At 47.8% G+C, this 15,245-nt stretch overlaps 1 protein-coding gene across 2 annotated transcripts; it reads right to left on the reverse strand.

The window, feature by feature from the left end:
* Positions 1-2,348: 2,348 nt before the first annotated feature.
* XYLT2 (xylosyltransferase 2) lies at positions 2,349-14,001 on the reverse strand. Of its 2 annotated transcripts, none has more exons than XM_044296584.1 (11): positions 13,733-14,001; positions 11,580-11,991; positions 9,428-9,603; positions 9,138-9,340; positions 8,968-9,048; positions 7,939-8,155; positions 7,680-7,856; positions 7,306-7,568; positions 4,294-4,474; positions 3,804-4,137; positions 2,349-3,331 (listed from the first exon to the last, which is right to left on the reverse strand). In XM_044296584.1, exons 1-11 carry the CDS (start codon positions 13,862-13,864, stop codon positions 3,009-3,011), a joined length of 2,499 nt encoding a protein of 832 aa, XP_044152519.1. In that variant the 5' UTR covers positions 13,865-14,001; the 3' UTR covers positions 2,349-3,008. The 2 variants fall into 2 exon arrangements, with proteins under 2 accessions (XP_044152519.1, XP_044152518.1); XM_044296583.1 differs by having other exon boundaries at positions 13,727-14,001.
* Between the last annotated feature and the right edge of the window lie 1,244 nt (positions 14,002-15,245).

Genomic DNA, 15,245 nt, shown 5'->3' on the forward strand with positions numbered 1-15,245 from the left:
TATTATGTTCTATCTGGTGTGTCCTTAAGGCGATTAAATATATAATTTAATCTTGTGCTATCTTGTATCTCGATCACGAATCCCCACGTCTATGTTTCGGCCTAGTTATAAGCCACCGCGGGTTGGACTCTCACCCTATATAATCCCGTTAGCGGACCGGGCTTATATCAAACGAGAAGCTGGTGGCAGATACCCGGGCTGAGAGAGCGCTGTTTTCACTGCAGCAGTGAAAAGGCTCTCCCAGCTTGTTGCCTCTCTGTGCCCGTGTGAACAGGAGGTGTCTGTGTAAATTTTACCAAGCTGACCTTACCTGCTCCTCTGGAGGGCGCAACTTCACGCTTTTGGTAACCCGTGACTATACCGCGTCTCGTGAGATCGACGTAGGTGACGTCAAGCAGGTGCAAGGCATGGTATTCGTCACACCTTGGAACGCGGAAAGTCTGCCGGATACAGCATTTGGCAGTGCTACGAGTACCTACCTGTGAAGGGGAAGGCATACGTACCTGGGACACCACATAGGTGTGCTGGCGTGCTAAACACGGTGATGGGTAAAGCACGACGTACTGGAGAGGCGGCAAGCTGACTTACCTGTGTGGATAATATCCTGTGCAGTCAGGGGGGTGCCATCTGAAAATTCACTAAAGGGGGTACCAACCCTGGAGAGGTTCCTCAGTAGACATTTGTCTTTGACCACCCAGAGAGATTCTGTATGGTCGAAGACCGTCTGATGCTCTGTTCAGAGTCAGAATCGGTGGAGAGGTGTCCCCTGAGGAGGGAGAAGATGCAGCAGAGAAGAATACGTCACAAGCCTCAGACCTGTCCTGGGGTTGACCCGAGGATGCCGAGGAGGAGCGGGACTTAGTTGTGACAACCCGAGGTAGTTTGCGGGACCTGGTGTCTGAATGTGAGCGTGCGCCGCCTGTGGAGGAGTCTCTGGGAGGGACAGAGGCAGACGCAATTTCGGCAGGCAAGCGGTCCAGCGACTCCACCATGGATTGGGATAGTCGGACAAGGTTCCCTATGGCTTGGGACAGGGAAGAGACCCATTCAGGAGGGACTGACACAGAAGAGGTGGTCAGGGAGACATGAAGGGCCTGGGAGCAAGGTACTGCACACATACAGGGAAGGCTGACCGCATGGCAACTTTGTATCGCAACGGGCGCATGTAAAATACATGGCGACCAGGAGCGGGGGCTAGGAATGAGAGTCCTCTCTGGGAGTATGATATGGGGGCTGATAGTGAGCCTGAAAAAGGAAAAACATCCAGCCAGAGGCTGTCCTACCGGACCCAGGTGCCGTGTCCCTGAGGAGGTGCTGCAGCAGCTGTAGAAGCGAGCAAGGAGGTTTGCTGGCAAATGGAGGCTCTTTCTTCTTGAAAAAGAGGTAAAGTGGAAACCTTCCCCCACAGGGTTAAAGCCCGCGGTTGGCTGGGATAGGAGGGGAAGAGAACCCCTCCCATAAGCCGAGTAGAGTGGGGAGGGGCCAGGAAAAAGCCCAGTGGTAGCTGGGCATATACCCATGGTGCTGTGTCCCCCAATGACATTAACGAGAAAATTATTTTTAGCCAATGAATAAATTGCCTCCGAAGGTGTACATAGCCTTTATGAACTGTACAATGGATTGGGTTCCCACTATAGGCACTGAGAACAGGTGCAACTTGTGCTGCATAGACGCTGGGGTCATCCCACAGGATAGGTGCTAAGTGTCTGATCTTGGAGAATCTAACTATCTTCGGCGGTCCCATAGTGCATACTTAACTGCGGCTCCATTTTAAGGGGGAACATAAGACCCCCTGTTCTCGTGATTGATTGCAGGGGGTCTGAACGCTGAGACCCCCCATTAGACACTTATCACCTATCTGGTGGAAAGGTCATAGGTGTGGAGTCTAGGACAACTCCAAGTCCGCAGCTGCATTTGCTACTTCATGCCACACAACGCATGGCTCATACAGACTGGTACCTTCTCCAAGAGACTGACACAGACCCCAGTGTTACTATGCATGTCGGCAGTATAAGAGGGCGCTCTGAAATCTCCACTTGTGGCACTGAAAAAAACCTGCCCTTGACAGTGTATATTAACCCCCCTCGTCTACGAGAACCATAGGCAATAGCCTAAGACCATGGCAAACCTGCGGCTCTCCAGCTGTTGTAAAACTACAACTCCCAAAATGCCCTGCAGTAGGCTGATAGCTGTAGGCACTCTGGGCATGATGGGAGTTGTAGTTTTGCAACAGCTAGAGAGCGACAGGTTTGGCCACCCCTGGCCTAGACCACCAGGGAAGTTTTAATTAGCATGAATACTTTTCTGCTTCATTTAACCAGTTCAGCACCACACACACACATAGAAAGTAGTGGTAATGACATATTTATTAAGATTTCACTCCGTAAAAATCACATTAATAAAGTGCTTCATTGTGTCACGCGTTACACAGGAAGCTGCACTGGCACAGGCAACCTTTGGTAAACTTAATTTTTTATTTTATTTGCCGCTCATTCTGGCAGCTATCACTATGTCTGCCAACAGTGTCATAAGGGACGGATGAAGGGCGATTTCAGTGGTAGCAAAAACCTCAGAGCAGTCCCTTTCAAGGTCACGTTCTCCATCCTAGTGTCATAATTCGTTTTCCCCCTCCACAGTTGAGAAATAGTCCTCCACCAGAGGAACCAGCCCCTGCAGGAACGGTAGTGTCTACCCATGTGGTATTTGGTCAAATCAGGTCTTGTAGCAGCAGATAAGTCCATGGCCAGAACACATTTGGCACTCATGGGAAATGCTGGCCCCGCTTGGCACACCTTGCGGACTATGTAAGTTAAATGAGAACTTAAGTGGTACTAAGTCGTGTTCGTTAGACCCTCACTCGATAGGGCGCCACGCTCTTGTAGTGTTGATCATCAGATCCCTAAAGCACAGGCCAAGTCCACCGAGCTGTGCCACCTACAGAATGACACCGTCTAACTTACAGGTAGCATTACCCACTACCCACGAGTTTTTTTTGCCATTAGCATCTGCTACCTTAGGCGACCGTCAGGCCCGATAGGACCCATATCAGATTTGGGGTCGGGTGACAGAGAACTCCAATGCGTACCAGAGCAAATTGGAAGCGATGGGCAAAACGCTGAGGCAGTCTTGGTGCAAATTCCCCCGGTAGACCAGAAATCACTTAAACTATTATCCGTCCATTTTTCCAGATCTTTGCCCACAAGCTCAGCTTTTTTGTCAGCCTCCTGTTTGATCTCGGCACGTGAAGGGAGACCGAGGACTCCCCTTAAAGCCTGGAAATTGTGCTCCATGTACTGTCCCTGAGGTGGGCCTGCATGTAGGCTCCGGTCACCTGAGGAAAAAGGGAAGAGACCCTTAGATAATCGTGTACAACTTGTATGTGAACATGTCCCTTACTTCCCCAAAAAGGTGTCACTGGAAAAAAAAAAAAAGGGGGTCATTCTAAGTAACACCTCTTGTAATCGTGCTGTGAAATGTGGAACGCTAAAGTTTTTAGCCAGTCAGCTGAGAGGAAAGCAATAAATTACAATACAGGGGTTCTCCACCTTTTTAACAAATTTTGGGCTTCCTCCCTCTCAGCTCTGGAGGAGGGAAGCATACTTGCCTACTCCCTGCCGCTCTCTTCTGCCTCCTTCAGTCCACTGCTGCGCTCACCGTGCTCCAGTCAGCACTTGTAAACCTCTGGCACAGGCAGGGATCACACGTGCTAATTCTGCAGCCAAAATTTGTTAAAAAGCTGGAGAACCCCTTGAAAGTTGGAACATAAGGGGATAATACCATGTGTACCCCTGCACACGATTTACCTTTCTGAAATGGCTCCTTGTTCCTAAAAGTGAGTGGTATCACTAGAAATTTGACTTCTGCCAGCAGCTCCCAAAAACTCAACAGACGTACATGCCACACTCCGGGGCGAAGGGGGCGGGATAAGGGGGGCTTGTATTGTGTGAAATCGGCCTCAGAGTCCACTACAATGTCATAGGAAGCGGCTATTACGTAGGTAGGATCGATCCAGACCACCGTAACCGTTACGTTGACTCCATGGGTCCACTTCTGCACAGCAACCGGCTCATCCATAGGTCCAATAAGACCACCAAAGTTACGGAAAATCCGCTCCTTGGGATCCCATTCGGTGCCCACCTAGAAAAAACAATTGGCCATAATAAGCCTCCAGGAAGCCATGGGCATTCACATTATTTACACTTCATACAACAGAAATTGTGAGATTGGGACAAAATTGACATGGTCAGCCCCTGCCGCTCAGGAGAACACGTGCACCAGTACAAGTGGACTTGCCTCCAGACTTTGGATACGACTAGCAGCTTCAACCAGGTGAACTATTCTTAGGGTGCCTCGTGGCATCATCCAGAACTCCAGAGTCTCACTTGGATGGACCTTCTGGGTCACCAAATAACCTTGGAAGTGGTCATCATAAAAGTAGAGTTCGACACTTGAGGGGAAGCCATCAGCAGAGAAGCTACAGGAGAAGAAAAATAAATAAAAAAAAGAATGCTTATTCTATCTATGGTAAGCATTTTAATCATACATAGTATTCCCCTACACCTCTCATTAAAGGGCTGAATACCTTTGAAACTGCATGAAATAAAAAAAATTGCATAGCCACTGAGTTATACAATAAAGTTTCTGTATAGCGCCACCTGCTTCTCATTTCCTTATTTCTCAGTCCACCTCACTGAGGTGGTCGCACAAACTCAGATTAAGGGCTCATGCACACGACCATTGTTTTTGTCAGCATCTGATCTGCAGTTTTTTTGCAGATCGGATGCGGACCCGTTCACATCAATGGGGCCGCAAAAGATGCGGACGGCATCCGTATGACGGTTCCGCGGCAGAACCTGAAGGAAAAAAAACCCAAACAGAACATGTCCTCAGTAAAAAAATTTCAATAGGTCCAGCACCTTGGAATTTAAAATAAAACGTAACTTTTATTTACATGAATAAAAAAACAAAACTCCATGGTGTCCTCCGGGGTAAGGCGGTTTAAGGACAAGGATAAGCGTGTTCTATGGGTGGCAGGATGTTCCATTCTGCAAAATGTGGACTGCACATGGCAGGTGTTCATGTTCTGCAGATCCGCGATTTGCGGACTGCAAAACAGCCAGTGGTCGTGTGCATGAGCCATAAATCTTCAATTTTCACCAGCCCCCCCCGAGCTGCCAGCCTGAAATAAATCTAGCAGAGAAATGAATGGGGAGATCTCTGGATCCATGTGAGGAAAAGGGCTGGTTCTAGGTGTACTTGGACGGTTTGTCATGTACTATATGATGTCAGATTGTCATTTCTTACATCAGTCATGGCGTAACACCTTAAAGGGAACCTGTCACCGGGATTTTGGGTATAGAGCTGAGGACATGGGTTGATAGATGGCCGCTAGCATATCCGCAGTACCCAGTCCCCATAGCTCTGTGTGCTTCTATTGTGTAAAAAAACCGATTTGATACATCTGCAAATTAACCTGAGATGAGTCAGAGCTTGAAAATATGACTTCTCTGGTCACACAAGTAAGATATGACTCTTATGTTAATTTGCATATGTATAAAATCCAGGGCTGTGGAGTCGGTAGATAAATGCTCCGACTCCTCAGTTTTTTGTACTTCCGACTCCCCGACTCCTCTGTATTTAATATGCGAATGTATTTTATACATTCCTTGAAGGAAAGAAAGAAGTTCTTCTAAGCTCTTCTAGCACAGAGAGGTAGTTGGGCAGAAGCTGCTGCCTTCTCCTTTGTGTGCTGATCTTCTGCTGAAGACAGGGCAGTGGGAGGATCCAAGAAGGGACATTTATTTTAAAACATGATTTCCCTAGAAGAATCCCATAGTCATGTTTAAAGTTTAAGATAACAATCTGAGTTTACACGTTTTATAGCCTTAGCTGAATGACAGCAGTTTTTCCAATGGTTTACAGCAGTGATGTCAAACTCGTGGCCCTCCAGCTGTTGCAAAACTACAACTCCCATCATGCCTGGGCATACTACAGCTATCAGGGAATGATGGGAGTTGTAGTTTTGCAACATCTGGAGGGCCATGAGTTTGACATCCATGGTTTACAGCTTCAGTCTTGAACTATTGACCCTCCATTCCCTTCACTTATACAAGTGTCTCTAGTCCTGCAAAACACATATTTACTTAATCCCTTATCAGTGAGAGGCTCGGTAAACCATGGGCATTGTGTTCCCTGTAACATCAGAACACAACACAATGGAAAGTATATGTATTGCCACTCCTAATTGTGCATTGCGTGCCATATAGTGAAGCATATGAAAAGCATGCTTCTTCACATCACTGAACGCGTTTGTTTTGCGGTTACGTGAGGCACTGCATGCATTGGCCTTTATTCTTACAGTAGAGAAGTCATTAATTATAACTGTTTATGAATTCGGACATTTAAACTTGCTTTTTTATTTTTTTATTCCAATTTAAATTTAGTAGGAGTCTGAGTCGGTTCATTTTTTGCCGACTCCGACTCCAGGTACCCAAAATTGACTCCGACTCCTCGACTCCGACTCCACAGCCCTAAAATCGTTGTTGTTTTTTTACACAATAAAAGCACACAGAGCTATGGGACTGGATATTGCGGATGTGGTAGCGGCCATCTAGCAGCCTCAGCTCTATACCCAAAATCCCGGTGAAAGGTTCCCTTTAAAAGTACTTTTCATAATTAGAAGAGGGGGCATTTTTCCTCCACAACAGAACCATTCTTCTCCAGTACGGCAGCTTCTTCTTGTCCGGTGAATGGGCTGAGCTGCGATACCAGCCACAGACTAGGATATGAGTGCCATGATTTCAGGTGGGGAAAGCATGCCCTTTTTACTAATCCTGATTAAACAGATAGAGATTATGTGAGTTTACAGAGGAATTCAACACAGGCTTAGACTCTAGCCACGGCACATCAGAGGTATACACCAGGAGTATTTGTAAAGGCATATCTCATCGGCTGGGGATGCACGTTTCCCCTCTGTAAAGAGCCCCTAAGCAGAAATCTGTAGAGACATGGCTGAAACCTGTTGGATGTGGCAGTGGTGGCGGTAAGGAGCAGCCAGCACGGGGATAAATGGCAATGTGCCCTCACCCAGAGGGGGCAGAGAGGAGCCAGGCACGGTCTGGACATCCATATACCAGTATCAGATCGCCGATAAAGCAGAATACAGTGATGGAGAATAGCCCGTTTGGGGGGGGGGGGAGATTGGGTGGATGCAGGAGAAGATGAGATGTTATATGCTGGGTTAAAGGGTTATTCTCAGATAAGATAAGAACGACATGTGAACGGAGCCCTAGAGTCCTCTCTCACCTGCAGGCAGACTTTCTGTTCTCTTTCTCGGGGCTCTGTAGTTTATGCAGTGACAAACGTGTAAAAGACGTGTACGCCGTCAAGGTGACATCGGTGAGACCTCCCAGTCCTTCCACATCATGATAGACGTTCTCCCAATAGGATTTCAGTCCCGGGGTGCCCGATTCTGGCTCCCCAAACAAATGAGCGTCCAAAATATCCAAAACCTCTTGATTCACGGAGGACTCAAACTTTCTGGCAAAGAATGTCGGTCTGGAAACTTGCTGAAAGGAGATGATGAGAGTGATTATTTAAAAGAAAGAGAGCGTAATAAAAGCAATGAAATTTGGCCGACTCCCCTGCATAATTGGCTGGGAGCAGGCTGATGAACATACCTGTAAGCGCACAATATCTTGCGGTTTGAAGTCATTGGGGGAGCACCCGCACCAGTCCACAATGTGCTTATACTGGCACCTGCAGCCCAGTTTCCGGTTCCAGTTTGTCACCCGCAGGTTATTGTCCACAAAGGTGTTGCAGTCTTGACTATTTTCCAGGACGGTATGAAAGAATGACTGAAAGAAAGAGAGAGGATATTCAGCCCGGGCCGCTTTACCAGCAATGGTGCAGCAGTATGTCCACGTTATAGGCTCTGACCTCAGCGGGGAGCAGGGTGTACTTGTAGAAGCGTCTCAGCTCTGACACGAGGACATCCTCGGTATTGATCACATATTTCACAAACTTGCGAGTCAGAGCAAACCAATCCGAGCCGCCGTCTAACATGATACCCTCCGGAATATGCCTCTCACCGAGGCGCCACATGTGGGAGTCACATTCATGGAAAAGACGATCCAAACCTTGCTTCTTAATGAACCTACGAGAAAAAAAAAAAAAGTTTGTGTCAAGCATCTTGTAAAAGGCAAGAGGAGCTCAGAAGAAAACCAAAAATAATGCAACTCTCTAAACCGCCTTCGTTAAAGGGCATCGGTCAGCAGATTTGTACTTCTGAAACTGACTGACCTGTTGGCAGCTGAAGGCATCTGTGTTGGTCCCATGTTCATATGTGGACGCATTGCTATGAAACATGAAGTTGTATTGTATGCAAATTAGCTTCTAAGTGCAACGGGGGTGTTGTCATTACACCTAGAGGCTCTGCAACTGCTGCGCCCTCTCCACTTTGATTGAGAGGTCCAGGTAGTGTAAATGTGATCAGGTCTGGCCCGGTCAAAGTGGAAAGCGTGCAGCAGTTGCAGAGAGAGAGAGCTGTGCCTCTAGGTGTAACGACAACACCCCCGTTGCACCTAGTAGCTCATTTGCATAAAATAAAAATTCACAGAGAATCACAAGTGTAGGGAAAAGGCAGAACACCCTCTGCAAACTCTGCAGGGTGAAATCACACACTCCTTAGCATCAGTGACTGTCAGAACAAGTGAGACGAGAACCCTCATGGGCTGTAGAAAGAGAAATCGGTCCATAAATGAAGCTGTACTGAAACATGAGGGCTAGTGAAGACAGTAGCATCCTGGACACACAGACCTGACAAGCAGTATGCATTACTGGGGGCACACGTCCACATGAGAAAAAGTCAGAAACTAGGAGCAGGTGGTAAACTAAACATCAAGGGGTCTGAAACTGAATGAAGCAATGAAGACTGGAGGTTGCTCCATCTATACATAGATACATTACCTGGCATTATCACGACCATGAGATTTCAGAAAGTTCTTATCCTTGTATTTTGTCAAGAAGTAAACCAGTTCCCGATTGGTCCTATAAAGAAATGCACTGAGCCTAAGTCACGTCCTTTTACCGTGCAGATATTTGGCTAAAACACTTCATGCTTGATAGACTTTATTCACCTGGTCGGGTAGTCCGTGGCGCTCAGGTTGATAAAGAAGTCCCATGACCAGTCAGACATCTCAAGGAGATCCTGCATGCTACGCAAATACATAGTCAGCAGGCTGGCGCCACCCCAGATTGTGATCATGCGCCACGGAGTAACACGAATATTTGTGTAGCGCTGTGCCATCTGAACCACCTCGCTATGTAAGTAATTGGAACGCTGTCAGAGGCAGAAAAAAGTAAGAAGAGCGATCAGCTGGAACGGTATCCACCACAATCCTCAACATATGTGGTAAACATCCCGTACCTGGTCCACATGGATGTAGTAAAAGTGGTCTTTGTGGTAAATAGCTTTAATAAGCCGCTTCAGCTGCCGTATGGCTCTCCCATGTACAACCAGCATGTACACCACGCTGAGGGGCTTCTCTGGAGCTGGGGCGCCAATATCGGACTCTTCCCATTGCAGAGCGGATGTCATTTTACCTGAGGTAATAAAAAAAAAACACACCGATAAATGCCAATATATGAATATCCACGCGGACCTTTGTTTACTTGTAGGACTTTGTTGCACTGAGCAGGTACTTACCTTATAGAGAGCATAGCTTTATAAGAGATACTTAAAGGGAACCTGTCACCGGGATTTTGTGTATAGAGCTGAGGACATGGGCTGCTAGATAGCCGCTAGCACATCCGCAATACCCAGTCCCCATAGCTCTGTGTGCTTTTATTGAGTAAAAAAAACCCGCTTTGCTATGCAAATTAACCTTAGATGAGTCCTGTACGTGAGATGAGTCCAGCGTGAAGGAGCCCAGCACCGCCCTGCATCCTCCGAACCTCCTTCTCACCGATGTCACAGCTAGAGCGCCGTAATCTCGCGATGCGCAAGCTAGCGCATGGGCAGTTCGTTCCCTGAGACTGATGCCAGCACAGGGAAGGAACACTATGCCGACACTGCACATATGCTAGCTTGCGCATCGCGAGATTACGACGCTCTAGCTTTGTGATGTCGGGAAGCAAGGAAGAGATTCTGAGGATCCGGGGCGGTGCTGGCTTCCCTCAGGGACAGGACTCATCTAAAGTTAATTTGCATATCTATGAAATCGGGTTTTTTTTATACAATAAAAGCACACAGAGCTATGGGGACTGGGTATTGCGGATGTGCTAGCCGCCATCTAGCAGCCCATGTCCTCAGCTCTATTCCCAAAATCCAGGTGACTTTAGAATAGGTGAAATTGCAAAAAAATATATAAAATGCTTCTTTCTCCACTTATCAGACTCCTCTCCTCAGCCCTGCCTCCTGCACTGATGATGCACTCTGAATGTGCTGATAAAATCCGTACACTGACAGATCAAGTTACAGTTACAGCCGTTTTTTTGGGAGGCAGCTAAAATAGACTACCGGAAATGCACCACAGAGAGGTTGCTGCTGCTTCTACCGGGTGTTCTGCTGGATTCAGAGCAACAGTGCTAAGTACTGCTGTATAACATCCTTCATCCTGCTGGTGATACACGGTGCACAAAGAGAAGAGCAGATCCTACTGCCCCGTCTACCTAAAACATCCCCTCAGAAGCAGCATAGAAGTCATTATACAGGAGTACTGAGCAGTGTAGATATGAGTCCAACACTGAAACGAGACAGTAAAACATTTACTAGAAGCAGCACAATATGCCACTGCAAATCCTTCCTCTCCTTTCCATAGACCTCTATAGGCAGCAGTTGTAACCTGATCTCTCAGTAAGGCCGAATGCACACGGCTGTGTTCCGCGGCCATTAGGGTCCGTGGTATGCCGGCCTGGATTCCTGCTGACAGCAGGAGCGCACGGCGTCATTGGTTGTTATGGCGCTGTGCGCTTCATGCCGCCGCTGCACTACAGTAATACACTCGTATAGATCATACGAGTGTATACCACACCTGTATAGTTTTTTTTGTTTGTGTTTTAATACTTAAAAAAATATATATAAAACCTGTAGAAAGAGAATTTTTTCTTTGCATCATATACTATGTGAGGACTCATTTTTTGCTCGGCGATTAGTACTTTTCATTGACACCATTTTGGGATGTGTATGACTTTTTGATCACTTTTCATTTAATTTATTGTGGGAGGTGAAGCGACCAAAAACGGCGAACTGGACTTTTCTCCCGTTCAGCGTACAGGATAAACATTTTTATATTTTAATAGTGCAGGCATTTAGGCACGCGGCGATGATTATGTATTTTTATTTTAATTTTGGGGAAATTGCACTGACCGGAATCTGTCTCATAGGAATGAATAGAGAAGTGACTTCCTGTCAGTTGGAGATCACTGTGCTGGTCACATGACACAGCTGAGGATCAGAAGAGAGGTTATAACTTTAATAAAAGTTAACTTCACTACAGTTTACCTTTGAACCATGTACCTTTCTGACAGGTCAGAAAATGAAAAAAAATTTGGGAGTGTTTCTTTAAATCCCAACATACCTCTTATCTGGCAGTAGCCTGGCAAGCTCTTTGGCATGAGCAGTCCCTTCTGGTGTAAACACACCAAATTGGCAATCTCCCGCTGGCACTTTTGGGTGGGTGCTCTTGCCAGGGCGGACAAGGCATCCTTCCCTTTGATGTCACATTTTGGGGTGAAGCGGTCAGTGGGGTGAGGTCCTTCCACACTTCCCGTGTCCCCATCTCTGGTCAGATTGGCCCAGGTTTCTTGCGGCACATGGATACGGGTGCTCAGCTTGGACTTCGTATTAGCCTCTTTCGCCACTCGGGCTACCTCATTGCCTGCTCGCCCTCCCTTCACTCTCGATCTCCAAGATCTGCGCCCTGCCGAGCTGTCGGGGTCCTTGGAGTGTTCTGCCTTATCTGGGCTCCTATTCCTCTTCTCTGGGGCGTTCTGGAATACAAAAAGTTGTCACGGCAAAACAAGAAGGGAGCGGGCGAACAAAGACGCCAAGAAACCGCCGGGTGCTCGTGTATCAGCGCTGCCAGGCTCTCAAAGCCAAATTCTGCCTTATTCATTCACTGGCTGGTTACCTCCCACTACAACAGCTCGCCCCTGTCAATCGTGGACCATCACCGGGAAATTCACCGAAAAACCAGGAACAGTGCCGCATAGGGCTAGCTCAGCTGAATGTAATGATACTTTTTACTTACTGATCTGCTGCTTCATTCTAGAGAAAAGTACTTTAAACCCATATCCAAACGAGCAGTTAAGTGCACTGTGGGCGGGTCCAAGACACTCTGTGCACCCTTGCCCCTCCCTCTCCTTGACTGGCCTTGTCAATCAAGGAGACAGAGGGGTTGGCAAGGGTGCACAGAGTGGCTTGGCCCCACCCACAGTGCACTTAACTGCTCATTTGCATATGGATTAAAAGTACTTTTTCTCTAGAATGAAGCAGATCACAAAAGCTAGTGTTACATTCAGCTGAGCTAGCCCTACAAGGGACTACGGCTGGTTTATCAGTCAGTCCTTTAAGGAGGAGCTCTCCCCTCTCCTAACATGTCTGTTCATTCTGGAGCATCTATTCTTATGACTCTAGGTTCTGCCATTCCTCTATTATTCCTGCTAGAAGTTTACAAATGAAAATCGCCAGCAGTCTGCAGTAAAGGCTAGGTGTGTCTGTCCAATCAGTGCTGCTGGTGTCAAACTGTGCAGGGACACTCCCCCAACTGGTATCACCCATCTGTACCTTTACTGCAGACCGCTAGCAATTCATTCATAACTTCCAGTAGCAATAATAACGGAATGACACAACATAGAGTCATAAGAGAAGATGCTCCAGAGAAGAGCTGACAGGTCCTCATTAAAGGGGTTGCTTACTTTTGGGAATGGGGGGGGGGCCTTACCTTCTCCGCAGCTCCCCCAGGATGTAAACTTGCATTCTGACGCAGCTGCAGCCAATCCCCGGCCGCAGGGGTGACCTGCTCCCCCTTCTGTCATGCGAATGGCTACAGCTGCGTCAAAACGGACGTTTACATCCTGGGGGCACAGGGGCGAGAAGGAGCTGGGAGCAGGTAAGGAGGCTTCCCTTTCCCAGGTCTGTCAAAAACACCCCCAAAGGTGCACAACCCCTTTAAAATTGACACCTGTCAGCCACAACATGTAATCCTCGCTGCGGGAGACCCCTGCAGTAAGAGCGCCATATGCACGTGCTTCTCTCTCCTACTTGTAGCGATTGGTGGGAGGTCTCGGCGCTGACCCTTTAAATAATTAGAAGAAAAAAAAACTATACACCCTGTCCTAAACCCCCACTGCTGCAACCAGTCACTGGCCTCAGTGGTATATGGCATAAGCGATTGGCTTCAGCGGTCACACATGGCATATGGGTACATCCCTGCTATAGTCCAGCAAAGGGGCTGGAGGTGGAACAGAGGGGGTGCCCTTTAATGGCACGATATACCTGCACCAAGGGGTGGCAAACATTGGGCGTCCTCTATCAGGGTGCCAATGTGTACCCAAATGCTAAAACTGCACTGGCAGCCATTATACCTGTCCATCATAAAGGGTTAATGTACTGCCATTCCGATCCCTTCAGAAACATATGGCTCCGGGCACCACTGATACACAAGCCCCAGAAGGAGGTGCACCCCCATCATCCTGGCATCACGTGTGCCCCACACACACATACTCTTACAATCTCTCCGTCCTCTTCCAGCCCGCTGAAGCTCCACACCACCAGGCCCTGGACCAGCAGCAGAGCCAGCGCGGCAGCGGCCAAGTATTTATAACGGCGCCCCAGCTTCAGCACCCTGCCGCTGGCTGCCATGTCCGCCGTGTGCCCGTCAGTCACCGGTGAGTTAGTGGCAGCAGCAGCTCCGCTCCCAGCACCTCCCCGCAGTGCGCGCCCACAGCCACATAACTCCGCACTGGCGCTCCTAACAGTGCTGGATAGTATTTGCCCAAAAGCAAAATGGCCGCCGGCTCTAGTCGTGCAGGGACACGTCATCAAGCGGCCGAAAGTGACTTCCGCTGAGCGAACGGAAGTTCGACGTGGCGTCTCTGGTTGCCTGGCAACCTGTGACTAAAAAACCACGTGGCAGTGGGGTTTTTATTTTTTATTTAATTTTTTTTTATTCTGTACAGATCACATTGTAGTGTAGGAGTAATTCGCTGTTAATTAACAGTCTGCTGTAGAGGCAAATTATCATAGTTACATAATGACTTGGGCTGTGACTGGTAATTAGCTCCGAGGGATAATAAAGCTCCATGGAAATTAGGGCAGAAGAGCTGTTTACAGTTGGGTCTCATAAGGCTCTGTTCACACAGTATTTGTCTTCAATCCGCTCAAAAATGCTGCATGTTTTTTGAACATCCAGCAGGGTTACCAACCAGATTTGTTTCCTTTTTCTGGACAACTTATCCCAAAATCATGGACATGTCTTTTTAGTTTTTTTTCCACAGAAACTGGAAAAAAGTTGCCTATTTTTCGGACTGTGGATAAATTTCTGGACGGTTGGCAACTCTGGTGTCAGGCTTTATTCAGATGTGGGTTTGGCGCAGTTTGTAGCCTACCCATTGATGTCAATGGGACACGTCGGTTCTGCTTCCTTGTGGTGTGTGGATTTTAACACTTTAATGATCAGATCCTTTTGCATTAGGCTACTTTTACACTAGCGATTTTACTGGATCTGGCAGGTTTCAGCAAAAACACTTCCGTTACTGATAATACAACCATCTGCATCCGTTATGAATGGATCCGGTACGCCATTCAGTCGGCGCAGGCACACTGAGAGGAGGACGCTCGCTCGGCCGCTCCATCCTCAATGCGCCTGCGCCGATGACGTCACATCTACACCTGGCGCAGGTGCACTGAGGAAGGAGCAGCCGAGCGAGCGTCCTCCTCTTAGTGCGCCTGCGCCGACTGAAGACCTGTACCGCACAGGCGCCAGCTTTTGAACACAGACAGTGCTAGCCTGAGGACGAACGTGTTCGCTGGCCCTGTTAATCAACATGAGGAGGGGGCGTCTTTATGAAAGGAGGATGCGGCTGCTACCAGCAAGTAGCCGCCCTACTCGCTGGTAGAGAGGTAATTTACATATTATAAAAGTCGTTTTTTTGAAGAAACTGCTGAACGAAAATGAGTAAGAGCATTATATATTGATATATCGCAGTATAAGGAATTTAAGTAGCCAAAAAGGTTGAAGGCG

The sequence above is a fragment of the Bufo gargarizans genome, chromosome 6 (assembly GCF_014858855.1).
Source record: "Bufo gargarizans isolate SCDJY-AF-19 chromosome 6, ASM1485885v1, whole genome shotgun sequence".
NCBI lineage: Eukaryota > Metazoa > Chordata > Amphibia > Anura > Bufonidae > Bufo > Bufo gargarizans.

Bases quoted from the DNA above. Each gene is read 5' to 3' on its own strand.
- XYLT2 (XM_044296583.1), bottom strand. From the start codon at position 13,864: ATGGCAGCCAGCGGCAGGGTGCTGAAGCTGGGGCGCCGTTATAAATAC. The intron at 9,341-9,427 runs GTACGGGATGTT...TGCCTCTGACAG, and splicing joins ACTACATCCATGTGGACCAG to CGTTCCAATTACTTACATAG. The intron at 8,156-8,967 runs GTAATGTATCTA...TTTTTCTCGTAG, and splicing joins CATGGTCGTGATAATGCCAG to GTTCATTAAGAAGCAAGGTT.